We start from the raw sequence: 26943 nt of genomic DNA on the forward strand, positions 1-26943 counted from the left end.
TCGCCGTCATTGGTAGTACGGACATTCCAAGCTCCAAGGGTTAGAGCTTGCTTTCTAGAAGATAGAAACTGACGATTGTCGATTGCTCTGGAAGTTATAGCCGAGTGCGGTCTTCGTCCATTTTTCGCCACTGCCGCACTGGGTGGCGCATCGGTTCCCCCGAATGCGGTAGCCATAGCTCCAATACTACTAGATTGACTTTCCATAAAAACTGTGAGGCTGCACCACTGATGACGACACTACCTGGCGCGAGGGTAGTGTCCCTTGGCGAGAGGTCCTGTTTATCGACAACCCAGCATAGCTGGGATGGCCGCAGAAACTACTCGTTGCAACTTGTTGCCGGAAACTGAAGCCGGGTTGACCATCAGATCCGCCGGTGCTGGCCGTTGACCTATTCGAAGCTCATCCGCCCAAAGAAGTAACAAATGTTTACTCCCAGATTTTTCCTCGAGGTTGACTCCTGAAGCCTTTCCCAGACCGGGTATAGCCGCAAGGCAGCGGAGGTTTGGAATCAGGGTTTTCCTTCCCCTAGGTGGATTGCCAACCAAGGCTAACGAGCTCCACCTACCCAGAAAGGGAATATACCGTCCCTTACTCGGTCCCTAGTGTAACTTTTTGTCAAGGACAGGTGCACCACGTGAAGGTAGTTACACAGGATTTAGGTGGCCAGAGCCGTGGGGAATAGCCACCCTAAGCACCCTTCAGTTCACAAACATTACACCAATGGCGTACGACATAGTGGACATTATATTGCACCACTTGTTGCCATTGGTTACCGTACCGCTGATCTACGCTCTAATATATCGCAGGATCCCAATGCGAAATCAGATCATGGACTTGAATGTAGGTGGTGAATTCAGAAGACTACATTCGGAAAGGCGGCTCGTAAACACAATCCTTATTACTGGACTGTTCATGTCGTTAACGCTGCCACCTTACTTCGTTTCAGTATTTTTCATGTATGTCTGTTATTCGTGTGATAAGGAAATTTTGAATAAATTTAATTGGATTTCTATCTTCATCTTTCCATCAAACGCTGTCATTCACCCATTCATTTACGGTTGGAGGTTACAGCAATACCGCAACTCTTTCATGGCGGTTCTTGCGAAAAAATCACTTGAATAAGCGAGAATGAGCGAGTGGCTTGACGACCCAAATTCCGGATTGTTCAATATTCAAGTGCGAACCATGGAGAATATGGGCAAACCAGGCAACATCACAACCCGGATAGTTCAGTGGTGAAGTGTGCAACCCGGATAGTTCAGTGGTCAAGTACGCAACCCGGAGAGCTCAGTGGTCAAGTAGGCAACCCGGATAGCTCAGTGGTCAAGTAGGCAACCCGGATAGTTCAGTGGTCAAGTGTGCAACCCGGATAGTTCAGTGGTCAAGTGTGCAACCCGGATAGTTCAGTGGTCAAGTGCGCAACCCAGATAGTTCAGTGGTCAAGTGCGCAACCCGGATAGTTCAGTAGTCAGGTGCGCAACCCAGATAGTTCAGTGGTCAAGTGCGCAACCCAGATAGTTCAGTGGTCAAGTGCGCAACCAAAATAGTTCAGTGGTCAAGTGCGCAACCCGGATAGTTCAGTGGTCAAGTGCGCAACCCAGATAGTTCAGTGGTCAAGTGCGCAAACCGGATAGTTCAGTAGTCAAGTGCGCAACCCGGATAGTTCAGTGGTCAAGTGCGCAACCCGGATAGTTCAGTGGTCAAGTATGCAACCCGGATAGTTCAGTGGTCAAGTAGGCAACCCGGATAGTTCAGTGGTCAAGTGTGCAACCCGGATAGTTCAGTGGTCAGGTGCGCAACCCGGATAGTTCAGTGGTCAAGTGCGCAACCCGGATAGTTCAGTAGTCAAGTGTGCAACCCGGATAGTTCAGTAGTCAAGTGCGCAACCCGGATAGTTCAGTGGTCAAGTATGCAACCCGGATAGTTTAGTGGTCAAGTGTGCAACCCGGATAGTTCAGTGGTCAAGTGCGCAACCCGGATAGTTCAGTAGTCAAGTGCGCAACCCGGATAGTTCAGTGGTCAGGTGCGCAACCCGGATAGTTCAGTGGTCAGGTGCGCAACCCGGATAGTTCAGTGGTCAAGTGTGCAACCCGGATAGTTCAGTAGTCAAGTGCGCAACCCGGATAGTTCAGTGGTCAAGTGTGCAACCCGGATAGTTCAGTGGTCAAGTGTGCAACCCGGATAGTTCAGTGGTCAAGTGCGCAACCCGGATAGTTCAGTAGTCAAGTGCGCAACCCGGATAGTTCAGTAGTCAAGTGCGCAACCCGGATAGTTCAGTAGTCAAGTGCGCAACCCGGATAGTTCAGTAGTCAGGTGCGCAACCCGGATAGTTCAGTGGTCAAGTGTGCAACCCGGATAGTTCAGTGATCAAGTGCGCAACCCGGATAGTTCAGTAGTCAGGTGCGCAACCCGGATAGTTCAATAGTCAGGTGCGCAACCCGGATAGTTCAATAGTCAGGTGCGCAACCCGGATAGTTCAATAGTCAGGTGCGCAACCCGGATAGTTCAGTGGTCAAGTGCGCAACCCGGATAGTTCAGTGGTCAAGTGTGCAACCCGGATAGTTCAGTGATCAAGTGCGCAACCCGGATAGTTCAGTGGTCAAGTGTGCAACCCGGATAGTTCAGTGGTCAAGTGTGCAACCCGGATAGTTCAGTGATCAAGTGCGCAACCCGGATAGTTCAGTGGTCAAGTGTGCAACCCGGATAGTTCAGTGGTCAAGTGTGCAACCCGGATAGTTCAGTGGTCAAGTGTGCAACCCGGATAGTTCAGTGATCAAGTGTGCAACCCGGATAGTTCAGTGGGTTCAGTGGTCAAGTGTGCAACCCGGATAGTTCAGTGGTCAAGTGTGCAACCCGGATAGTTCAGTGATCAAGTGCGCAACCCGGATAGTTCAGTGGTCAAGTGTGCAACCCGGATAGTTCAGTGGTCAAGTGTGCAACCCGGATAGTTCAGTGGTCAAGTGTGCAACCCGGATAGTTCAGTGATCAAGTGTGCAACCCGGATAGTTCAGTGGGTTCAGTGGTCAAGTGCGCAACCCGGATAGTTCAGTGGTCAAGTGTGCAACCCGGATAGTTCAGTGGGTTCAGTGGTCAAGTGCGCAACCCGGATAGTTCAGTGGTCAAGTGCGCAACCCGGATAGTTCAGTAGTCAAGTGCGCAACCCGGATAGTTCAGTAGTCAAGTGCGCAACCCGGATAGTTCAGTAGTCAAGTGCGCAACCCGGATAGTTCAGTAGTCAAGTGTGCAACCCGGATAGTTCAGTGATCAAGTGTGCAACCCGGATAGTTCAGTGGGTTTAGTGGTCAAGTGCGCAACCCGGATAGTTCAGTGGTCAAGTGTGCAACCCGGATAGTTCAGTGGTCAAGTGCGCAACCCGGATAGTTCAGTAGTCAAGTGCGCAACCCGGATAGTTCAGTGGTCAAGTGCGCAACCCGGATAGTTCAGTGTCAAGTGCGCAACCCGGATAGTTCAGTGGTCAAGTGTGTGACCCGGATAGTTCAGTAGTCAAGTGCGCAACCCAGATAGCTCAGTGGTCAAGTGTGTAACCCGGATAGTTCAGTGGTCAAGTGCGCAACCGATAGCGCAGTGGTCAAGTGTACAACAGTCATCTAGCGTAATAATGCCTTCCCTTGATCCATATTACTCTATTTCGGCAACGTGCTAACGTGCACAGAGTATAACAATTCTACGCTGTAGCTACGGGGAAAGCATGGGATCAAAGAAGTTGTTTCAGGGCAGGTATAATAGCACCTCTTGACCCGTACCCTTTTCAGTTAATTCAATGTACATATAACATAAGATATTATAAACTATAGTCAAGGTTTCTGTTGAACTGAATTTATAGCAAATTTTGTGGTGTTTTTATTGTTGTAACATCCGATAAGTAGAGTATTTGGCCGCTGTTCAATTTCAAATCCACTTTTTGTTTTTTTTTTTATTGTCACGACGTCGCGAAAATAAAACCTGGGTTTTACGAAAAAAGCCGCGAAATCGCGAAAATCAAGCGTTGCAAAATATAGGTAATAAGGTATCTAAAAATCGCGAAATTCTGACGTCGCGAAAATTGCTAGATATATCAGCCAAGTTCAAGAGCTTGCAAATGAGAAAAATTCCTTTTTAATGAACTACAAACTGTAATCTCTCATTTCCATTTGCGTTGAGTGTTTTATTTACTAACACGTGGTACCCTGAGTAGCTCAAATGTCTCGTGACACGAATGTAGAAAATGAAATTGGAACCACCCAATGAAATTTTTTAGAATATTCTTCAGAAGAAGATTCAGCGCTGTTGGTTAAGCATTAGAAAGATCCAACAGCCCAATAACTTATTAGTACTATAGTGTAACAGAACGCACACGCACAATGGGGATACAATAATAAATAATGTAAATTGTAAAAGTTGTACGAAAATGGTTTAGTACTGTACGCAAAAATCTGCCCTGTACGTACGTTACAGTACGTTATAGCAATGTATGACGTAGCAGCGATTTCACTACCCACAGTAACTAAGGAGTAGTTTCACCTCCGGTGTTACAAGTCGGGTATAATATCAGTATATTATACATTTTCTTTCCCTTACATCCTATTTATATTGTTCTTTATTGATAAAGAACGCATTTGCTGAGCAAACATACAATTAAATTTTCTATTGGAAAGGAGAAGATTGTTACAGGTATGTAAAATATTCAAATACCTGAATAGCATATATTGCATACAGAAACTAGGATAGAAAAATGACAGCTTATTTTGATATTTCGTTTATATTTATTATATTAGATGTCACAAGCACAAATTAATTGTTTCTATAAACAGTGGAGGCCATGCTCACTTTTCGCCCTCAGTATATAAAAAACATGAAATTACAATCAGTCGATATTTGCCCTATTTTAAGATGCTTGTTTCCATGGACAGTTAGAGGTTTTGATCTTCTTTAGTTGGCTCTTTTGGAAACCCCGTCTATTTTGAACAATTTCTAGTTTCCCCTGGCCATTTACCCCGATACACTCTTTTTTGTTTAAGGACCTTTTTATAAGGATGTCCAGCCTGAGACCAAATTTAAAAAAAACATTTTTTTTTTCAAAAAAATAAAAATAAATAATGCTAAGAACATGCCGAGGCCCAGATAGCAGAAATTTTTTTTTTTAGTCCTGATGCGTTATAATTGCGCTCATAATACAGTAGCTTAATAATAATGATTATTAGTTTTCATTTACTTCCTCTTAATTCATTGGGTATTATATTCTTATAAACACTAAAATTTAAAAACATCGCTTAGAATATATTCAGTAAAACGTCCCAAAAATAAGACGTTCTTATAAAAAGGTGTATTCTAACTTTTTATTATCGTTCTTTTGTTAGTCTCGCCATGTTTTAAATGAATAAAGGTACTTTATACGGAACTGATTATTTTTAAATAAATTGTTTTGATATTGTTTTGAACTAGTTTACGTTAACTCGAACCCATTACTAACTCAAACTTGTCTTCCTTCAATGTTCGAGTTAACTAGGTTCTGCCTTCATGATTATTTCTTAGGAAAACAAAGTTGTTTACGTGTTCAACGGAAAGAAAAAAAACGACTACAAAAGCTTTCATGAATAATAACGGATTTCATGGATAGCAAGGGCTTTTCCCCGGGGGCAGTTTTGCAATAGGATATGTTTTTTTGCACGTTCATCAACCGAATTACCAGTGAACATACTATAAATTACGTTTCGGTTTATTATACCCACGTACCCATTCATGTTTAGATAGATAACAAAAGGATAAAATTCTTAGTTAAAGGATTTCAAAACAACCTGCTGTTGACATCTGTATTTACCAAAACACGGCCCAATCCCGGTCAAATCTTTCTGTAACAGGTACAACGAATGTCAAATGAGTCGGAATTAACCCATAGATTGCCGTATCCCAAAAATTAAAACCGGATAACCTATAAGCTGCTGTTTACCCCGAGAAGTCGTTCGATCGGAGGTTTATTTTTTGGGATATTCTGTGATAACCGCGCCCGGATTGCAGCGCGTTGGTTCAAAGTAAATTCGAACTCTGTCTCACTAGACCTTATGTCGTAACAGCTTGTAAATAGCAATTTCTATTTCTGCCACAAATGAAAAGGGTGGACACTCGCTTTGTAGTGCCAGTAAGGTTTGCTTGGGTGTTTGGGCGGAAGGAACATCGGAAAAGACAAAGTTCTTCCCGGATTTGCAAATGGGTAGGCCTCACGCATTATAACCAAATGAAATGAAAGATCATTACTTTTATACTTCCCGAGCGCTTCTAATTTTTTGCAAATTCTACTCTGAAATTTATACATAAAAACCGAACTAATGCCTCTAACACTAGTATAACACGATACTCGTGCCTTGATATTTTAACATTTCTATGAGTGATTGAGTTCAAATTGTTTCATTTTTCTCAGTATTATATTACTTTATGTATACAACGTACGAATAAGGACCTGGTAACATTTTCTACAATTTCTGCTCTTATTCCTTTGTTTATAGGTTCCAATGCAACTGTTTTAGCATAAGCCTATGTTTTAGTACCCTTACATTTACATGGTCCAAACTTTATAAAGTGCATACTCTTGAATAATATTCAATTACCTCTCAAATTCAATAAGCATTGTGTTGTAAAGTTATAAGGACATTTTTTGTTTACATAATTCACTCACGTGCTCTCGCGTGTTGCAAAATAGAGGGAGGTCAAAACTGCATGTGTAACAGGTTTAGTTGTCTCAACCTCCTTTTTTTGTTGTGTAAAATAAGAGGATGATAAATTCCATTAAGGTTTCTAAGCATGTCCGATTCCACTCGGATTCAACGGAGCATAAGTTCATCAACAGGTTGTCGTTTTGTTTTAAACCAACCAACCGAAAAATAAGACAAATCTTCTCGAAACTAAGAAATTTGTAATTTCCGTTTAATCAGGGATTTTTTCGAGACAAAGCTTTAGATAAAAAGTAAGATAAAGAGCTGTCACGAAAACCAGGAGATTATGAGTGGATTTGCTGCTCATTTTCTCTCACATGGAAAACATATTTTGGTGTATTTTTTCGTTGTGCTTTCTTTTTACTTATACCTGAAACGATTTTAAACTCATAATGAAAACACTTTGTAAAAACACCCATATATTCTACTATTCTAGCGGCAATTTAGGCACCCGTCATCGGCATGTTTTTGGAGTATTATTTTGGATGGTGCTCTGATGTCCTCATCGAGCAGGTGGAACCTCACCCCTTTCAAACCGGAAGCGCGACCCCACCTCGTCTTAACCGGAAGTATATATTGGCGGCTCGATCCACTTTATTTGACAATGCATATTATTTACCTTCGTATTTGTTTGAGGCGCGACATATTTATTTTACAAAACACCGTGGAAAGATTATTTGGCGAATGCTGGATAAAAAAATGAATAAATAAATAGAAAAGGTAATGAAAGGATCGTAAAATAGTACTGAATAAACCTATGAATAATTGCATCTTCTATTTCCCGCTTTAGGGTATACTTTTATATTTAAAGAGAGTTTTACAACCCATGTTTGTCAATTTTTAATTACGAATTCCCTATGGGCACTCAACTTGAAAGTTTTCTATAAATATCGCCACTATTTATATAAAGAATGTCTTCTTTTCGCCCACGAATTTTTCATATTTATAACTATTGCAATTTTTTAGGGTTAAAACTTTTAGAGAAAGTTAAAATGAAATTTAAAATAACTCTTGAAACCATTTCTACTTGTCTCCGCTATTATTTTTTTTTTTTTGCTAAACGTTAAACGAAAAAAAAAAATCATCATCCTTCTCAACGTGTGAGATACGTGTTCGGACACGTTCAATAAACACAATGAGTCATACCAAAAGTCACGAAAAAAAATATTACGTTTTGGTAAATTCCTAGATGAAAAAAAAAACGCTTTAAAAATCTCTATTGGGAATAAGATGACTTACAAAATACCACAGTTGTGAAATACAGATAGCAAAACACACGAAAAAGGCCATTGATTGATATGGTATGTTGATAAGCCTATTTTATACCCCCGTAGCAACTTCAAATAGACAAGAAAAAAATTCACAGGGCTCCCCTTAGTAGTAGGGTAACCTAGTAGAAACACACAAAAAATGCCAGTTGTACATCCTGGGACCCCTAGTAAGTAGAGAATAATGGCCGCCATAATGATACCACGTGGTAGACTTTAGCCAATGACAAAGGAGATGATGTCAGACCCAGGGGGGAGATCCCACGTCAGTTACTTTTTCCGGTCATGGCGTAAACGAAGCTACGAGTTCTAATGGACGGTAGTACAAAGAATATTTCCCATTTTACAGGGATAAATGAGCGAGGTTTGAAGCTTATGCACTAACTGTATATTTTCCTTGCTACCTACTTCCACTGGGAGTGTAAAACGTATTGAAACGGCACTATTTTCCGTGCCTGAAGACTACCAATATTCCTTTTGCAAAGGAGCGACTCAACTTCCCAACTCGTTTGAGCTACTACAAGCGCATTGTTGCTGCTGAATTTACGGGAGTTTTGGCTTTGTTTTGAGCATTTAGTTTCTAAGAAGTTGTTCAACCTCTGGGAACGTGTATATATACTAATCGGACCGCGTTGCGTTTAGTTTAAGGTGAGTTATTAATGCAGAAGGTTGTCTTAGCGTGTTTAGTGTGTGCGCACGGTTTTGCAATCCTGGCATCGTGGACAATGGAACTGCTCAAAACATGTGTCCTTCGAGACCTGTAATTCCATCACAGAGAGTTTTCTATTTTTTCCGGATGCCTAGGAAGTATGATGATATAGGAATGACTCTGTAATATTGTCCATTCATGTTCGTATTTGGGTGTTTTCAAGCAAAGGCGAGCCTTTATTCATTCATGCTTGATCACAACTGCATAACAACATTCACCCTCAAACTCAACCAACGCCACGAATCGCCTGTTTTAGGCGCTGTTTTTTCTAAGCTCCCACGCAGATCTCGCTATATGCCCATTAAAACACATAGATTGGGAAAGCTAGTCTTGGCTAGCAACAAAAGACACTCTGTTTGGGAATTTTGAGCGATCGGAAAAGGTCACACAAACTGAAAGTTCGTTCGGAATGCACGACTTCATTGTTTGTTGTTCTGAAAATTCAAAGCTCATCAAAATAGTTATCGTGGCTGTTATTGCGCTCGGTTTTACTGTCTTCCCGAATGTTATTGTTTACACTCAAAGTGTCTCAAAAGCAAAGAAGTTGTTTTGAACGGGTCCCGATGGTTTTGAGCAATTTACTCTTTTGTCGTGTGACTTGCCCCCCCTCGTTTAGCTGTGCGGGAAAGCATGTTTGAGATTTGTTTCTTTTACGAAATAAAATTTCAATATCAGGGAAGAGGAGTATCGTTTAAAAATCAATGACTATGTATTTGAGCAAACAAAATCAAAATTACGTGTGCTAAATATCCTACGATTTATCTGTATCGTGATAGAGCTTATCGAAATGATCCATTGTTGTTCGTTCAGAGATATGGAATTTCACATCATCATAAGCTAGATATGCATTTCGTTCGTTCCCCTGCACTTATTATTGAATACCACTGCAAGATTATTTTAAGATCCCTATAACTAATGCATTTACAGCTACAGCAATCGATTTTTAATATGTTTTATCTAGTTTAGCTACACAAACACATTTTCTTGCCACTCAGCAAAAGCTATTTCCGTGTTGTTTTGACTTGCTTTAAGCGACAAAATGTAAATATACTTAAGACATTGTATATTTTTGGTCTATATTCAGTATAATATAAGTGGTGCCCCTCTCCTTTAAATTTAATATTCCTACAAAATCAATATTTTGGCAGAGTGGAATAACCTTTATATGCCTCAAGACATGCCCAGACTTCTTCTTTATCTACCATTTACTAGATCAAAAATTGCATTGATACTAAAACAGCCAAAACTACACCCTAGAGTTGCCATCTTACAGTAGAGACCTGATTCTAAACCTCAACCATGATCTGCTTATAACTGCTCAGATGGAATGGATTTTTCACAAGAAGTTTTGTAACCAAGAGACAATGTCATGGGGTTTTTTTATCCCCAAAGGTGGTCCCTGATTATTCGGCAAGCTGATTTATTGCACAGCTGGTAATTACCTAAGCTCAATATGTGGTGGCCAGTTGTAAAGATTAAATTTCTCTTGGGTTGTGGCATGTTTTTAAGGACAAGGACTAGTATTTAATTATATTTCCTTGTATTTGTGGAATACATCTGTAGTATTTTTGGTGATGTTATAGCATTTTTGGCCAAAAGTATTAAATATTCACAAGGACTAACAAGAACAATATGCTAGTCCTTCGATCTTATAGGTATTTTGTGCTTTACTGTTTGATATATGATTTTTCTGCCTATGGCAATGAAATAAGATTTTTGTCAAGTTCTTCATTGATTAGAATGAAAGGTGCAAATTGGTGTCTTAGACAAAAGAGTCACCCCCTTGTTTAGATAAAAATCATTATTAATAGCCAATAAGAAACAGATAAATTTTATTAAACAGCTAGAGCATACTGTAGTCATTTGTGGTTATGTTTTTTGACATGGATTTTTGTTTTGACTTGTGTCCACTTTACTGACCAGAAAGAAAATAAAGATAAGATTTTGGGGGTGAAGTACAGTATGTCTCCTCTCCAGTGAAGAGGTTATTTGATAGGCTATGTTCATTCACCTCTGTAGTCCTAATCTCTTGAATCTAACACAAGGCCTAATTTTCTCTTCTGTTTGTGTGCTGTATGTGCCATAAGATAAAGCTATTTTTACTAGAAAAAGATACACATGCCTTTTGAATATCCCTAGACTGTGAAACTCGCACAAATAATATCAGATAACAGGGTGCAAAGTCTGATGATAGGTACTTTGACCTGTTTGCAATAGTCACATCTCTGACATTATTTCTGTTGCTTACTCATTTCTGATTGTTAACATCTTTTAGTTATGAGAAACTCATTGCTTTAGTTCCACAATGATAAAGGTTTCTTTTAGTATTTGAAGTTTTGGACTATGTGGTTTATGTTCAGAAACTTAGACAGTATGTAAATATCATGTAATGTATCTAAGTACAAGATCTTAAAGTATCGAGTAATGCCTGTACAATGAGTTCCTTATTTCTGCTGTCTAAAAAGGTGTTTCTTTTGCCTTGAAAAAAGTATATCCAGTTACTGATGCTAAGTTCTGCTTTTTGTCTAATTGGTAATTGTTTTTAAATATCTGTGGAACAGTCCTGTACAAAGTGCATAACAAGACTCAGTCCTATAACAAATCTAGTGTAATGTGCTAAGACAGGCAGAATTTCTACACATTGTTTACAGCAAATCCTTGACTTTGTGGCATACAAATTTAAATGTTTAAAATCTAAAGAGTATGTGTAGTTGTATAATAGGCCTATCAATGAATATATTAGCCCTAGAGTATAAAAAACTCAGCAGATATTATTGAAAGCAATTGTTTTCGTTGCATTTCATGCTGTGTCAATGGGACAGGCTAGGGCTGGTCGGTATTTTAACCCTTCCTCCCAGCTTGAACAATTGTTCAAGAGCTCTAATTCCTCATCAAACACAGTACAAGCTATGTCTCTACCTGATATTAAGGTATTTCAAATGCACAGGAAGTTCGTTGTGTGTTCATAGGGATGTTTCAGTTTAGTTCCCTAGGAGATAAGAAACAGGATGTTGTCTAGAAGTTAGAGAACACACATTGAATACATGGAAAGGTGGTTCTTTAAGCAATGAAATGTTGGTTTGACATTTTGGTTTTGCAGAGGATCGTATGAATATTTTCTTTAGTAAGTTTTAAAATTAATGTTGTGGTTTGAAATGCTTCTTGGTTTGAAATTGTTAAAACTGGTTTGAAAAGGGGATATTTGCATAATCTTTTATCTAGTTCTTTTAGTTACACCTCCCAACCCCCAAAAAATCCAAGCCCCTGTTTTATTAATGACTCCCCAAAAATAAAATCCCTTTTAGAATGCTAGGTATCCAAAAATGAGCTAGTTTGAAAAAAAATTCAAACCATGCCACATTTGAAACCACAACATTAACACAACAATTATGACAGGAAATTGCCATTAAAGTGGTAGTTTTATGCAAGCTTGACCTTTATTTTGAGGATATTGAGAATATACTGAGCCAAAATCCACTAGCATATCAAGCATTTTCTCCCTCAAAAGGTCATGTCACTATTAATGTGCCAGGTTCTAATTGATGTTTTTTTTATTGCAAGTGGTTGAAATGGTTTTAGATTATACTAAAAATATCCTTCTGATTCTACAAGAAGAAATTTCTTTTGGGAGGGGGCCATGATGGGTTCTAGGATTTAGAAAAGGGGGGGTGACTTTTTTGACAGTCTGTCACGATTATTTTTTTCAGAATTTTAAGAAACATGTATTTCATATTACAGATTCTTCTACAAACAAGAATACTTTTTTCCCTGTATGTGAAAATCGCGTTACTTTTAAAGGTTTGAATTACAGAACCAAAAGCATAACAGCTGCTACGAATTTACCAGAGGAACACTAAGAAAAAAAGATAACGCCATCCACCATTGTTGCACTGCCAACAATGCCTATGCCTACATTTCGCAAAAATAATCCAGTTTGCGCTTTCTATTTTCTGGTGCAAGTGCATCAATCACGATGCAATTTATATAAAGGAATTCTGCCGGCGACTTGTCAAAAAACTTGGAAAGCTCATTGGCATGGTGGTAAGTTCCTCGCAGCTTCAACTTGCTTTTCCACTCTACTATGTGCAAGCATGAATTTGCCATTTGTGCTCCGTCTAGTGTGTGATAATACATACACTCGAAGAATACATTTTAAAGAATGCTAGATAGATATTTGAATTGAAAAAAAAGTATTCTATGTATAGTGGTGCCCCCCTCCATAGAAGTAAATCGCCCTATCTTTAAGGGCATTTAATTCAACCAACTGCTATAAAATTATTACTCTTTTGCTGTCCCTTGGGGGTCTCACGGGTCTCAAAGTGATTTTAGAGCTTTGACCACACCCAATGTGCTATCCTTAAGGGTTAAAAAATGTTGTTAAAAAGTGCTATCCCTTAGGGGGTTTTCAGCTTTTCTTTTCCACCATTCATACCGATCTGATTCATGTCCTGTTTTGCCTAGAGCAGTGGCCTGGCTTTCTGTCGCAAACATTGTCTGGTTTTCGTCCAGTAAATAGCATCGTGATACTTCAAATGCGGCTGTAACAATTTGCAACGATTTTTTTCCACAAATGCTTTTTATTTCGCCCAACAAGGGGGGTGACATGTCACCCTCGTCACCACCCCACTTGGGGGAGGTGATTCTGGATCTGGAATTGCTTATTAAACAGTATTACATTAAAGCATCAGTCTTTTATTATTTTCTGTATCATAAGTTTTTTTTGAATATATTATTTATTGATATATTTCATTATTCTATGTTTTATGATGGATTGTTTGTGATACAATTTTTGTTTTCAGCATACCTATGGTATTAGGCCCATCAAGTTGTGTTCAACTGTAATATAAATCCAATTTGACATCCAAGATGCCAATTCAAACACCGCAGTGGACTGAGTTTCTCACTTGTCCAATTTGCTACCATGAGTTTGAAGACAGACAGCGTGGGCCCATCAGTCTGGCATGTGGTCACACAATCTGTAAGGCGTGTCTATCCCAGCTCCACAAGACGCAGTGTCCATTTGACCAGGCAACGGTCAACACAGACATTGACAAACTACCAGTTAACACAGCACTTCTTCAGCTTGTAGTACTTGGTGCTTCAGTGATGGACTATCCTTTGCCAGATATCCCAAATGTTCGAGAGAATTCCAGCAAATATCAGGCAGCAATGAGGAGCATTGAAGAACTTGCTATGTACCTAAAGCCTGTAGCCTCCAGCCAAGGGACTAGTCAATCCAGTAATGGTACTAACGGGTTAAGCTCTAGTACAACTCTTACCAGGCCAATGCAGAGAAAGCTAGTGACACTTGTGAACTGCCAGTTAGCAGAGGAAGAGGGCCGAACGCGTGCTATGAGGGCTGCACGTAGTCTGGGCGAGCGAACAGTAACTGAGTTGATCCTACTCCATCAAAATCCCCAGCAGCTGTCTGCGAACCTCTGGGCTGCAGTTCGCGCACGAGGGTGCCAGTTCCTTGGCCCAGCAATGCAGGAGGAGGCCCTGAAGCTGATATTACTGGCTCTAGATGGAGGGGATCCTCTCTCTAGAAAAGTGCTGGTGTTGTATGTAGTGCAGAAGCTTGAGCCCGTGTACCCTCAGGCTTCAAAGACGAGCATTGGTCACGTTGTTCAGTTGCTCTATCGTGCATCATGCTTTAAGGTGACCAAGCGTGACGATGAGTCCTCACTGATGCAGTTAAAAGAACAGGTAACAATCACATATATTTGCCTTTTTATATTCATTATCATTATTCTTAATAATTATTTGCTTACTTTTTCTATTTACTTTATCTTGAATCAGCCAAACTTTATGGTTAAAAACATGACTGTTTTGGGATTTAAAAAAATAACTGAATGCATCAATTACAAATTACTTAAAATGGGTATAAAATTTTATTTTATTTTTGTGCTCATCTTCACAATTGTGTCAATGTAGCAACTATGCAGAGTAAGTTTTTTAGGTTACTGATTTGAACCAAATTATACTTACTCTATAACATTTTCTTATATAGCAGTTTTTTTAATAATTGTTTAATGATGTTTATTCCTTTGTTGTTTTTACTGTTCCAGTTTCGTACATACGAGTCACTGAGGAAAGAACATGATGCCCAGATAGTTCAAATAGCCATGGAGGCAGGACTCAGAATCTCCCCAGATCAGTGGTCTTCCTTATTGTATGGAGACTTGGAGAAGAAATCTCACATGCAGTCTATCATCGACAAGGTGTGTTGGTAATGGGTAACAAATAGGGTTGACTGGTGGGTGATTTTGATCGATAAAGGCTAAGATATTGCATAGGTGACAAGTGGTGCGTACTTAGAGGGGGGTAGTGGACGGACAGACAGAAAGACAGGAGCAACAAAATTGAGAAGAAAAAAAAGCAGGGAGATCTGACTGTTTTTTTTTTTTTTTGTACAGTTGCAGTCACCATCGTCATTCTCTCAGAGTATCCAGGAGTTGATAATCTCTCTACAGAGATCCAGTGACCCTGGGGATCTGAGCCGACTGAGAGTGCACTTTGAGCGGCTCTCAGAAATAGACACTGCACCAGGTAATTTATAGAATTCATCATGTCATTTACAAGGGTGATTTAGATCCACGACGCTGGCAAGAGGATGCCACCTTGTGCACGTTCCATTTCATGCGCCCAAATTTCTTGCAGGCGTAGGACAGCATTTCATGCTTTTTCATGTCCTCTCTAGGACGGGATGCCAGCAAAAGTTAGCACGCATGCACAATTCAGTTGTGTGTGAGGTGGCATACTCTTGCCGCAGTCGTGGATCTAAACCACCCTAATGCCTAGACACACCTTGGACAAAGCAATGGCAGAATATTGGACTGCTTGTATGAGTCACTGAAAACCCTTAAAGTATTTGTTTATCTAGCAAATTAATGCTAGCATTGCTCCCATTGTTTTACCTTGTTTTTCTAATACACTGAAGCGGACCTTATTGTTGCAAACAATGGCATGCATGAATTTATCAGTTTATTTGACAACCCTCAAACTACTGTATAAATTCCTTGTAAATCCTTGTATTGAGTTGACCTTTCTCTGTGTCTTTAAAGTGCTCAATGACGATATAAAATTGTACAATATTTTCTGATTAGATAATTCAGATTTTTATAACTGCACTATAAATGATATAACAAATTATGTACAAGTTAAAACAAAAAATACAATAGGAATGTGAATTTGTAATAAATTTTGTTTTTTTCGTAAGATGCTGCCCCACCATCATGGAAAGAGCTGGAGGATGCTATGGAGGCAGTGCAACTTGTCGTACAAGGGCTTGTCAGCTTTTCAAAGGTATGTAAACACAACATGCATTCCTACTAACTGTTTTACAGTCATTCAATAAAAATGTAATTTTATAATCTCACTATATTGGTCTTTTTCTTTAAATATATTTAATTAAAAGAGTAAAACCTTAGTATAACAGCCCTCTTTTAAAGCTGTACTGTAACAGTCTCCAATGATTTTACACGGAAAACATGAAAAATACTAGTGCAAGTTTCTTTGAGGATGTGATAATTTATAGCGGATGGCCTGTTAAATAGTGCAGATTCTAATAGATTCTATTGTCTTTTAATGGTTGAGGTTTCCGTCTGACATCCAGAAGTAAACTGATGACAATGTGTTGCTGACACATTCCCAAGTCCTGATTTCATTTTTATTTTAGAAAAACCTGTGGACCCAGGGTCTCTGGTATATGAAGAATAATATGATCATTCAACCAAACTCTTCAAGTTATCATTTTCTCTTAAGAGTACCATGTCCATGTCTTGCTTTCAAGTCCTATAGCCAGGAGTTTGAGCAAAGGTTGGGGAGAGGATTTTGTTTGGTAATTCCATTTCAGTCCAATCCCATAAATAGAGAAATGTTTGGAGCCTTATCCTACTGTATACTTTGTACAATACAAGTGTTCAAGTCCCAAAGCCAGGAGTTTGAGCAAAGGTTAATGAGAGGATTTTGTTTAGTGATTTCATTTCAGCCCATTCTCATAAATAGAGAAATGTTTGGAGCCTTACCTATACTATGTACAATACAAGTGTTAGTAAATACCTTTTTCACTTACCAGGTGTATGGGAGCAAGATGAAAGGATCTACTGACCCACCACAGGTATTCACTCATGTTTTGAAATAATTTAAGTCTTTAAGTGGCACAATAGCTCAATGGTATAGGCCTCTCAGTGGTATAGGCTTCACCTCTCAAGTTAAGCAAAGGGTCTCATATCACATAGCACTTTATTTGGGGAGGAATAAAGGAAACCTCTGGGAATGCTTGCCTGCCTTTTCTTGATTTGTTATTTTCCTTTGAACATAAGTTAATGAAAATATTGAAATCAAGCCCTGGATCCTACATTAGCTTAACTCTATTTAGTTATATATCCAATGTCAGAAGTGAGCTTTTAGTGCTCTTTGATGTAAATACCCACTCATTTGCCATTTCAGCCTAACAGCAACTTCAGTAAGTTCAAGACAAGCATGTGCCGAGACTATCAGAAGCCTGGTGGTTGCCCCAGAGGAGCCAACTGCTCCTTCGCACACTCAGAGGGAGAGTTAGAAAAGTATGGTGGGCGTGGTCAAAGGCGTCCTATCATCAAGCCTAAGGCGACAGTCGTAGCACGTGGACCATCAGCCCCTGATACTTATCTTGGGGTGGAACATGGGAGTGTTGAGACGCAGGGAACACAAGTGTCACAGATAAACGGAGGGTCTGCACGATCATCACCTTGTATTGTGAGAGCGCCAGGTATGTACAATCTTCCATATTTTCTGGTGTATCAGAGACACCTTTTCGGGGAAAAAAAGGGCTCAAAATTGATATAATATTGAACAAACACGTTTTTAGCAAATCCTAAAATAGCAAATGCTATTTTCATTTATGCTTGGTGCACACTAGTAACATAACAACATTACCACATCAGCACGCACACTCTGTTTAGTCTGACATAATGCCATGGACATAACAACATGTTTTTTTCTCTTATCTTGTTATGTCCATGTCATTGTCTCGGGCTCATGTCATAATGTTGAACCATTCACACTTGAACATAAGAAGATAAGAGTGTGCGTGCCCATGTTGTTATGTCACTAGTGTGCACCAGGCATTACACAAAGCAAGCAAAAGTAGGTGTAACAGAGGTTGGCTTGATATATAAAAAAAGTGTTGAAAGAACCATCCCAGTGGACTTTAGAATGTGCTCAAATAAAAAGAAAATAAGAGGAGACACGAGGAGACACGAAGAAATGGTTCACTTTATCCTGCCTACATACCTGTAATAGTGCAGGGACTGGCCCCCTTTAACTGTGTTGCCCATTTGATTTCCTTAGGTGATATCCCTCAAGGTGGCTTCTCCCAGCCCACCTACTCACGCCCCACCCCGGACTCTGTCAATCAGCGCATGAAACAGATGACCCTGTCCTTCCCGGAAGGGAACTATTCTGCCACCCCTGGCTATGAAAGGGTGCCATATGCCAATGGCAGCGAACGCAATGGCTACTACAATGGCACATACTGTGAGCATTCACCACCCTTACCTGTCACACCTATGGGCAGCTCTCAATATGTTGGAACTTTGGTTGGGCGGTGTGATTTGAAGGCACCATGTTAGTATATTTACATAGAAAAAGTCATTGTACTGCTGTAATATTTGTTATTAGGCACTGTGCCATGGTAATGTTTTCTCTTTGTATGTATTACTAACTTTTTGCCAATGTAAGATGTCCAGTGCCAGCATTTTCTCACCCAGCTCCCTTCCCAAAAAATCAACAGTCTCTATTGTACTGTATAGTGTTTTACTAATTACTGTATTGTTGTTACACTTTTTCCCAGTGCCACCACAAGGTGTTATAACCCCACGTAGCTCGCCGCTCACTGTCCAGGAAGATCCCATGAATGGCTCCCGAGAGAATGGTCTGTCCAACGGACACTCAGATAGCCGGCGACAGCCTATGCGGTTGTCCTATGACTCAAGGAGATATGGAGGCTATGAGGCCTACTACCCTGACCAGTATGGGTACAGGTAAGCCATGTTTATCGTGTAGGCACTTTAATTGTGAGCTCCATCTTAATTAATCATTTTGTTCAACACCATAGCCAGTCTCCTCTATTTGGCATCATCTAAATTCTTGATTATCTTGTTCAACACCATAGCCAGTTTTCTCTATTTGGCGTCATCTAAATTCTTGATTATCTTGTTCAACACCATAGCCAGTCTCCTCTATTTGGCATCATCTAAATTCTTGATTATCTTGTTCAACACCATAGCCAGTCTCCTCTATTTGGCGTCATCTAAATTCTTGATTATCTTGTTCAACACCATAGCTAGTCTCCTCTATTTGGCATCATCTAAATTCTTGATTATCTTGTTCAACACCATAGCCAGTCTCCTCTATTTGGCATCATCTAAATTCTTGATTATCTTGTTCAACACCATAGCCAGTCTCTCCTATTTGGCATCATCTAAATTCTTGATTATCTTGTTCAACACCATAGCCAGTCTCCTCTATTTGGCATTATCTAAATTCTTGATTATCTTGTTCAACACCATAGCCAGTCTCCTCTATTTGGCATCATCTAAATTCTTGATTATCTTGTTCAACACCATAGCCAGTTTTCTCTATTTGGCGTCATCTAAATTCTTGATTATCTTGTTCAACACCATAGCCAGTCTCCTCTATTTGGCATCATCTAAATTCTTGATTATCTTGTTCAACCCAATAGCCAGTCTGACATCTATTCTGCACCCTATTCTCGAGTCGCCTACGAGCAGCCGATGCCAATGCAGTACATTCCCACATGCCGGCAGACTGTAGACCGCCTTGACTACTATCCTCCCAGCATTCCTTCGCTTGGAGTGCTGAATGGTTTCCATGGTGAACCAATGATGAACGGTGTGCCTGTTAATGGGTTCTCACGGTATCGGGAAGGGCAGTTGCAGAGGAGAAGCCCATTTATACAGTCAGATGAGGTGAGAGTAATACCTATTTTTTTAAATTAATTGGAATTTGGCACAGGTAAACAAGCTTTCTTTTCTACAAACAGTATTTATTTTTTAAGGGGCAGCAGGCCATCAGGGGTAGGGGGGGGTGTTTTTTTATCAGCTTTATCAGTGTTCTGTTTATGAAGCACAGTGTTATAATAGCATCTTTTGTGAAAGTAACATGCCTTGCAAAGTTTTGAGGTTTGAAACATCTAAAAAATCGTTCAAAAGTCTTCAATTGCCCTTATTTAGGCTTGGTTAGACTGCTTTTCCATAACTGCATTTTAGCTCTCCCATATATCTTTATAGAGGTCTGTCCATTTTGTCATTCTAGCAAAATGTCGAGTGTGAGAATGCATCATTTCCTCAGCATATTTTGACAAGATTTTGCGATACTATAGATTGTATCTGGTATCCGGAGAATATAATTTTGTTTCTAGATTATTTTAGAGCTTTTAAAATAGTCCATGGCCTTATCTAGATTGCATTGTACAGGTCTCAGATTCCCCACGTTCAGACAGTGATTACGAGGAGTTCTTACGGGACCTAAGGCCTCTCCGCAAGGACACCTCTAGTAGTGGTGTGAGTAGCGCCTCCCCCCTTAGCCACTCCCCAGCCGCCAGCCAGTCATCCAGTTCCAGCCTGTCGCCACGACAGGACAGCCCTCTTGGATGGCAGCACCCTCCCAGTGAGAGTGACAAGATATGGCAGAACTACTTCTCAGAGAATCCTGTTATCCGGCCCCCTCCAGGCATACTATCTGACCCGGCCACACAGATCTGGCGACAAAAGCAGAAAGAGGTGGGGATATAATTACTTCGTCACATATTTTTTAATACCCCGACTATCTTTTCTTTTATATATCCAAGAATTCTCAGACAAAAAAATTGTTGTTTGGCGTTTTCATTTAGAACTTTGAATGTTTTTTTCTCTTTGTGTAGCGCTTTTATGTGTTTTTTGTGAACTTCCTTTTGGTTTATGTTCCAAAAGCTTACAACAAATAGGGGCCTATTGTTGTAAGAAACGTCTTGGAAGAGTGTGAAGTCCAGAGAACTGGGATAATTTAGCAAAGTGGCTTTCTGGCACGAAGAATTCCGGAAAAATATAAACATTTTTAACTGAAAAGAGCGCTAGGGTAGCAGAATTTCTAGCTTTACCCGGACTATGCCATACCTTCTCTAACAATATTTTCTATTTCTTTTTTTAGGTACGAAAGCTTTGGCAAACTGACAGGTAAATTTTTTATTATTTTTCCCCTACATGTCACCTTTTTTGTAAGCCCTTACTACACCTGTATCATCTAATGTATGCATCATCAAGTCCTCGCCCATCTTTTGTCTGTTGTCCTTCGCTAGTCATTTAGCCCGTGTCTCTAAAATTGGATAGGTTCTTGGTATTATACTTTATAGGGAACAGAAAAAGGGCACGACACTCGGGCTATTAGTCCTTATTTTCCTAGGCCCTTACATTCTAATGTGTAGGAGCTAAGATCCATCATCTTTCTTTCGACTTGATTCTTTATATTTTGAGTAACATGCTACTATACACAAGGTTATTTTGTTTATGCATCAATATATTTTTTTCGATCCTTCCATCCTTTGCACCGTGATACCTTTCGCTTGCCGAGAAACCAAAAGCTTGTACATCAGCCGCTAAGAAATATGTCGATAGTCCGGTGCTTATGCCGTCTTGCATTTCTCTTCTTCAGAAACCAAGACCAGATATCCAAGGACGAAGAATATGCACGCAAGCTCCAAGAGGCAGAAAATAGCGACCTGGATCGTCACGTGACCAGCACCATTGACGACATGGCGATCGTGAAGGCCCTCACAGAAGACGACAATCCTCGGCAACACCTCGACCTGGATGATCTAGCCAAGGCCCGTAGAGAACAGGTCTGCGGATTTGACCTAACTCGCGCATGCGCGTAACCGCGGCGCTTTGCGACTGCGCCACGCAGATGTCATAAAGTATGTACACATGCGCAGCTAATATATGTTTCCTTTTGTTTTATGTTTTTTATTGTGTGTAGTGTGATATTGATTTCGTGTATGGATGTGCGCGCTATGACGGAGTTGTTAGCGTTCCCTAGTGACAACGAGTAGCCAAGTATTACATGTATCAGATATAGTGTGTGTCTCTAAATGGTGTACATGTATCAGGTATAGTGTGTGTCTCTAAATGGTGTACATGTATCAGATATAGTGTGTGTCAATGAATGGTGTACATGCATCAGATATAGTGTGTGTCAATGAATGGTGTACATGCATCAGATATAGTGTGTGTCAATGAATGGTGTACATGCATCAGATATAGTGTGTGTCAATGAATGGTGTACATGCATCGGATATAGTTTGTGGTGTTGAATGGTGTACATGTATCAGATATAGTGTGTGTCAATGAATGGTGTACATGTATCAGATATAGTGTGTGTCAATAAATGGTGTACATGCATCGGATATAGTTTGTGGTGTTGAATGGTGTACATGTACCAGGTATAGTGTGTGTCATTGAATGGTGTACATGTATCGGTAATAGTGTGTGTCAATGAATGGTGTACATGCATCGGATATAGTGTGTGTCAATGAATGGTGTACATGCATCAGATATAGTGTGTGTCAATGAATGGTGTACATGTACCAGGTATAGTGTGTGTCAATGAATGGTGTACATGTATCAGATATAGTGTGTGTCAATGAATGGTGTACATGTACCAGGTATAGTGTGTGTCAATGAATGGTGTACATGTACCAGATATAGTGTGTGTCAATGAATGGTGTACATGTATCAGATATAGTGTGTGTCAATGAATGGTGTACATGTATCAGATATAGTGTGTGTCAATGAATGGTGTACATGCATCGGATATAGTTTGTGGTGTTGAATGGTGTGCATGTATCAGGTATAGTGTGTGTCAATGAATGGTGTACATGCATCGGATATAGTGTGTGTCTCTAAATGGTGTACATGTATCAGATATAGTGTGTGTCTCTAAATGGTGTACATGTATCAGATATAGTGTGTGTCAATGAATGGTGTGCATGTATCAGGTATAGTGTGTGTCAATGAATGGTGTACATGTATCAGATATAGTGTGTGTCAATGAATGGTGTACATGTATCAGATATAGTGTGTGTCAATGAATGGTGTACATGTATCAGATATAGTGTGTGTCAATGAATGGTGTACATGTATCAGATATAGTGTGTGTCAATGAATGGTGTACATGCATCAGATATAGTGTGTGTCAATGAATGGTGTACATGTACCAGGTATAGTGTGTGTCAATGAATGGTGTACATGCATCGGATATAGTGTGTGTCAATGAATGGTGTACATGCATCAGATATAGTGTGTGTCAATGAATGGTGTACATGTACCAGGTATAGTGTGTGTCAATGAATGGTGTACATGTATCAGATATAGTGTGTGTCAATGAATGGTGTACATGTACCAGGTATAGTGTGTGTCAATGAATGGTGTACATGTACCAGATATAGTGTGTGTCAATGAATGGTGTACATGTATCAGATATAGTGTGTGTCAATGAATGGTGTACATGTATCAGATATAGTGTGTGTCAATGAATGGTGTACATGCATCGGATATAGTTTGTGGTGTTGAATGGTGTGCATGTATCAGGTATAGTGTGTGTCAATGAATGGTGTACATGCATCGGATATAGTTTGTGGTGTTGAATGGTGTGCATGTATCAGGTATAGTGTGTGTCTCTAGATGGTGTACATGTATCAGATATAGTGTGTGTCATTGAATGGTGTACATGTTTCATATATAATGTGTGTCTTTGAATAATGTACATGTATCAGATATAAGGTGTGTCATTAAATTACGCGCAAGTGTTGTAGAAACTAAGATTAATATCAGTAAGATCGTTAATCCTACAATAGGACCCCGATATTCGAGCTCAAATAGCTTGAACTCCTGGGTAGCTCGAACTAACTTTGAGTGCCCTGTGTACTATGTCTACCCGGATAACTCGCACTTGCCCACTATCATACCCACCACTGATGTGCATTTTGTTATAGGAGGAGAAAGACTGTCGGCTGGCGCACGAGACACAGCGTTTAGAAGGTCGTCATGAGGCCATACTTCGCAAGAAGCGCATGTTTCTGGAACAGCAGGAGAGGAAGAAGCAGGAGCGCGAGGACAAGATACTCGCTCAACAAATCGCTTTCGAAGACGCCAAGAAAGCAGGCTTGGTAGAGTCTTCCATCAAGCCTATTGGTTACAAGTCAAGCGTTATCTCTGGCCCCCCCTCCGCGACGTGTCCCTCACACGGGTTCAACGACTTCGGCGGCCTCGGTTACATTTCCGGCTGTGGGAGCCCTTATGGTGGCACGGACGTTAGAGACTCGGCAAAAATGCCCTGCTCTCGTAACGGGGATATCTTTGTGCGGGAGTGAAGTAGGGAATTTTTAGTAGTTTGTGTTTCTTTTATAATAGTTCATGTTTAGCCGTGATGCTGTAGCAGTTTCAGGTAATGTTTGTGTTTTTTTTCTAAGCTTTGTGCGAGATGATGTGACTTGAAAGCAGCCTGCTGTTGGCACGGTGAAGTACACTAAACCTATTGGAAATGGGTTACTGCAAATGGCTTCGAGGCCAATTTATGATTGCTACATTCAACTGTATGACAGCACTGCGCTGCCTTCAAAGGTCACATCAACTTTGCCTTTTTTTAAACGACCTTGGGTTTGATTAGGTCTCAAGGGAGTGGTTCGCTTTGTACATAGATGAATGGTGTTTCTGCGGCAAGTGCTTTAAGAATTTGGGCCAGCAAAACCGATTGAATTATTGTAAAAGTTGAGATCTGGCCCTTGGTAAACAACAGCACAGGCTGTCGTCATATTTGGGGCAAATAGATATGCGGAAAAAAGCTATAATAATTTTTTACTTGTCTTTTCAGCAATTTCAAAACCACTAAAATGCACTCAAAAAGAATTTCCAAAAAAAGCCTAACATTTAGACTTGATTAGCTAAAAGCCATTCGCAAAATCGAATACTTTTTGGAAACGAGTATTTTTTTTTCATTGGGCGTGATTTACTAAAATTCGAGTTTTTTTATCAGTCTGATAAAAGTTAGTGAATGCACCTTCGACTAGATCGTCCCGATAATCGGCTTTTGTAAATTTTAAACTAAGTCTGTGATTTCATAATAGATTAGATCGTTTTCTGGATCCAGTAATTTTAAAACATATAGTGTGTTAAAAAACGTTCAAAAAATCCATTCTTATTTTTCACATGGAAAGTATTCTAGTTGAGTGACAACTAAATGTCCTCTTTGCCCCTGTATTTTAGCATTCCCCCAAGAACCAGCATTTCACCCTCACTTCGGTTCTGAAATGTCACTGACGATCGTTGTTTATGGTAATATTATCCTGATATTATCCAATAATGTGAAAAGTTATTCTCGTAGAAAATTTAGATATTTAACACATGTTGTGAACCAGTACTCCCTTAAGTTGATTCGCGTTCGTTAAGAAGACCTTTTTTTTTTTTTTGTTTCCCCTCACTACTAGTAAAGGTTTGCTCTTACTAGGTCACTTGCGAGGTCATGAGCGTTAAGCCACGTGCAATCAGCACCCTCATCAGCCATCACTGCTGGCGAAGTCTCGCCCGACTCACAAGGCAGAGGAAGTAGTCTGTCCTCAATCAGTCATTCGAGCGATGCCTGCCGATGTTGGCGCTGTTTGCACAGGGCTTAAGATAACTTAAGATAGTTTTCTTGAGCCGTTTTGCGCACTTGCATGTGCGTTTGCGTCCTAGTGAGAAATAACCTTATAAGCAACCACGTTGATGTTAGAGTCGTTATCAGTAACCGTTATGTAATTATGTTTTTTACCGCCCTTGAACCAATTTGAACCATTAAGGCTTGCAGTAGTAGCTCGAAACCACTTTTTCTTAGTACCCATCCCATTTGGTTAGCGGGAATTAGGGGCCATTAGTGAATAAGAAGTGATAGCATTAGATATGGTGGGTTTATAAAATCACTCCTTCTAAGCTGAATAATGATTTTTCCTATTGTAAGTTTTGTATTTTTTGTTACTGTTTTGGATTTTCATTAGAAGAATTTTCTGCATTTGTAAGTTTATATCGAATAACCAATCAGAGTGAATTGTAATGACCAATTAGAGCTCGGATGTTACAAGCCACTCCTGGCTCTATTAACCAATTAAATTGAAGATAATTTGCATCCACGTGGCTTACCTAGAAGCTTTCATACTAGCGTCATGCGCATGCGCTTTGTGACTATTATTATACTACTGCACGGTCTAGCAGTTTAAGAAATTTAATCGTTTTGTTAAGCTTGGGTCAAGGTTTTGATTATAAAAGGAATCCATATTTTATTTTTGTTAAAATGATTTGCTTGATAGCAGCCTAGTTCCAGGCGTTCTATCGGGTTTCATGTGGTTGGGTTTCCTGTGGATGGTAAGCTCGTCACTGCCCCCAGGCTACCTTACGGTTATTCTCCGAGAACAGGAAACCCGGTAAGAACGCCTGGGACTAGGCTGGCCTGATAGGTGTTGCCCGGCAGCGTCCTTTAGCTTTAATGAGTTGAGTTATGCCTTCTTGAAAAGTAGAGTGTTCATTTTGGTAACAGGTAATGCAATAAAAAGGTATGGAAAAGTATCTAATTGTTATGTTTTTCTTATTAAAATCCATGGAAATCCTAGTATCGCATAAACAAAGCAGAACGCATTAAGGCCGATTTTGACAGCACGATTTATTCGTATGCGACCTGCCTACGACATGTCTTAGCCGTGAATTACATAATACGTAGTCGAGCATCGTAGCGGAGTCGTAGGCCGATTTACACTCTACGACTTGGGTTGTAGAGGTGTCGCGGGATACCACTAAATCGTGTTGTCTAATTCAGCCTTTTATTATCACATATCCCGGCAAGCTACAATCCTTAACCCATTGACACCTCAACCGGCCTTAACCGCCTTTCAGAAGTACCTACAACCAAACAAATTCATTAATGCAAATTAAACACGAGATAAAGATACATCAGTCTAAGGGATAAATGGTCTTGAAAATATGCATCCATCCAAAGGTGATAGCATATTTTGCACAGGTTTTTTGACAAATTTCGAATTGGGCAAGTAAAAAGAGCAGAACCAACCCTCTCAACAAAACGCGCAAAATTATACACAAGGGAAAGGGAGCAACACAGCTCAAGACACAAATATATTCCTTTATTCTGATCCTCCATTTTCATGATCTCAAAACGAAATGTCCACTCCTTGAAG

At 40.0% G+C, this 26943-nt stretch overlaps 1 protein-coding gene across 4 annotated transcripts; it reads left to right on the top strand.

The window, feature by feature from the left end:
* Nucleotides 1–6090: 6090 nt before the first annotated feature.
* On the top strand, nt 6091–26320 carry LOC5505910 (roquin-2). 4 transcript variants are annotated; one of them, XM_048731216.1, is made up of 14 exons: nt 6091–6211; nt 13487–14393; nt 14756–14908; nt 15104–15236; nt 15907–15992; nt 16765–16806; nt 17139–17439; nt 18021–18296; nt 18523–18712; nt 19414–19660; nt 20168–20473; nt 20880–20905; nt 21381–21567; nt 23719–26320. In XM_048731216.1, the coding sequence occupies exons 2-14, from the start codon at nt 13554–13556 to the stop codon at nt 24094–24096; spliced, it is 3165 nt and encodes a 1054-aa protein (XP_048587173.1). In that variant the 5' UTR covers nt 6091–6211; nt 13487–13553; the 3' UTR covers nt 24097–26320. The 4 variants fall into 4 exon arrangements, with proteins under 4 accessions (XP_048587173.1, XP_048587172.1, XP_048587174.1 ...); XM_048731215.1 differs by lacking the exon at nt 6091–6211 and adding an exon at nt 8245–8626; XM_048731217.1 differs by lacking the exon at nt 6091–6211 and adding an exon at nt 8245–8626 and having other exon boundaries at nt 18021–18206.
* Nucleotides 26321–26943: the final 623 nt, after the last annotated feature.

This window comes from Nematostella vectensis, chromosome 8, assembly GCF_932526225.1.
Source record: "Nematostella vectensis chromosome 8, jaNemVect1.1, whole genome shotgun sequence".
Taxonomy (NCBI): Eukaryota; Metazoa; Cnidaria; class Anthozoa; order Actiniaria; family Edwardsiidae; genus Nematostella; species Nematostella vectensis.

Coding starts and splice junctions, on each gene's coding strand:
- LOC5505910 (XM_048731216.1), top strand. CDS start 13,554: ATGCCAATTCAAACACCGCAGTGGACTGAGTTTCTCACTTGTCCAATT. Junction 15,993..16,764: donor GGCTTGTCAGCTTTTCAAAG/GTATGTAAACAC, acceptor TTCACTTACCAG/GTGTATGGGAGCAAGATGAA. Junction 16,807..17,138: donor GATCTACTGACCCACCACAG/GTATTCACTCAT, acceptor TTGCCATTTCAG/CCTAACAGCAACTTCAGTAA.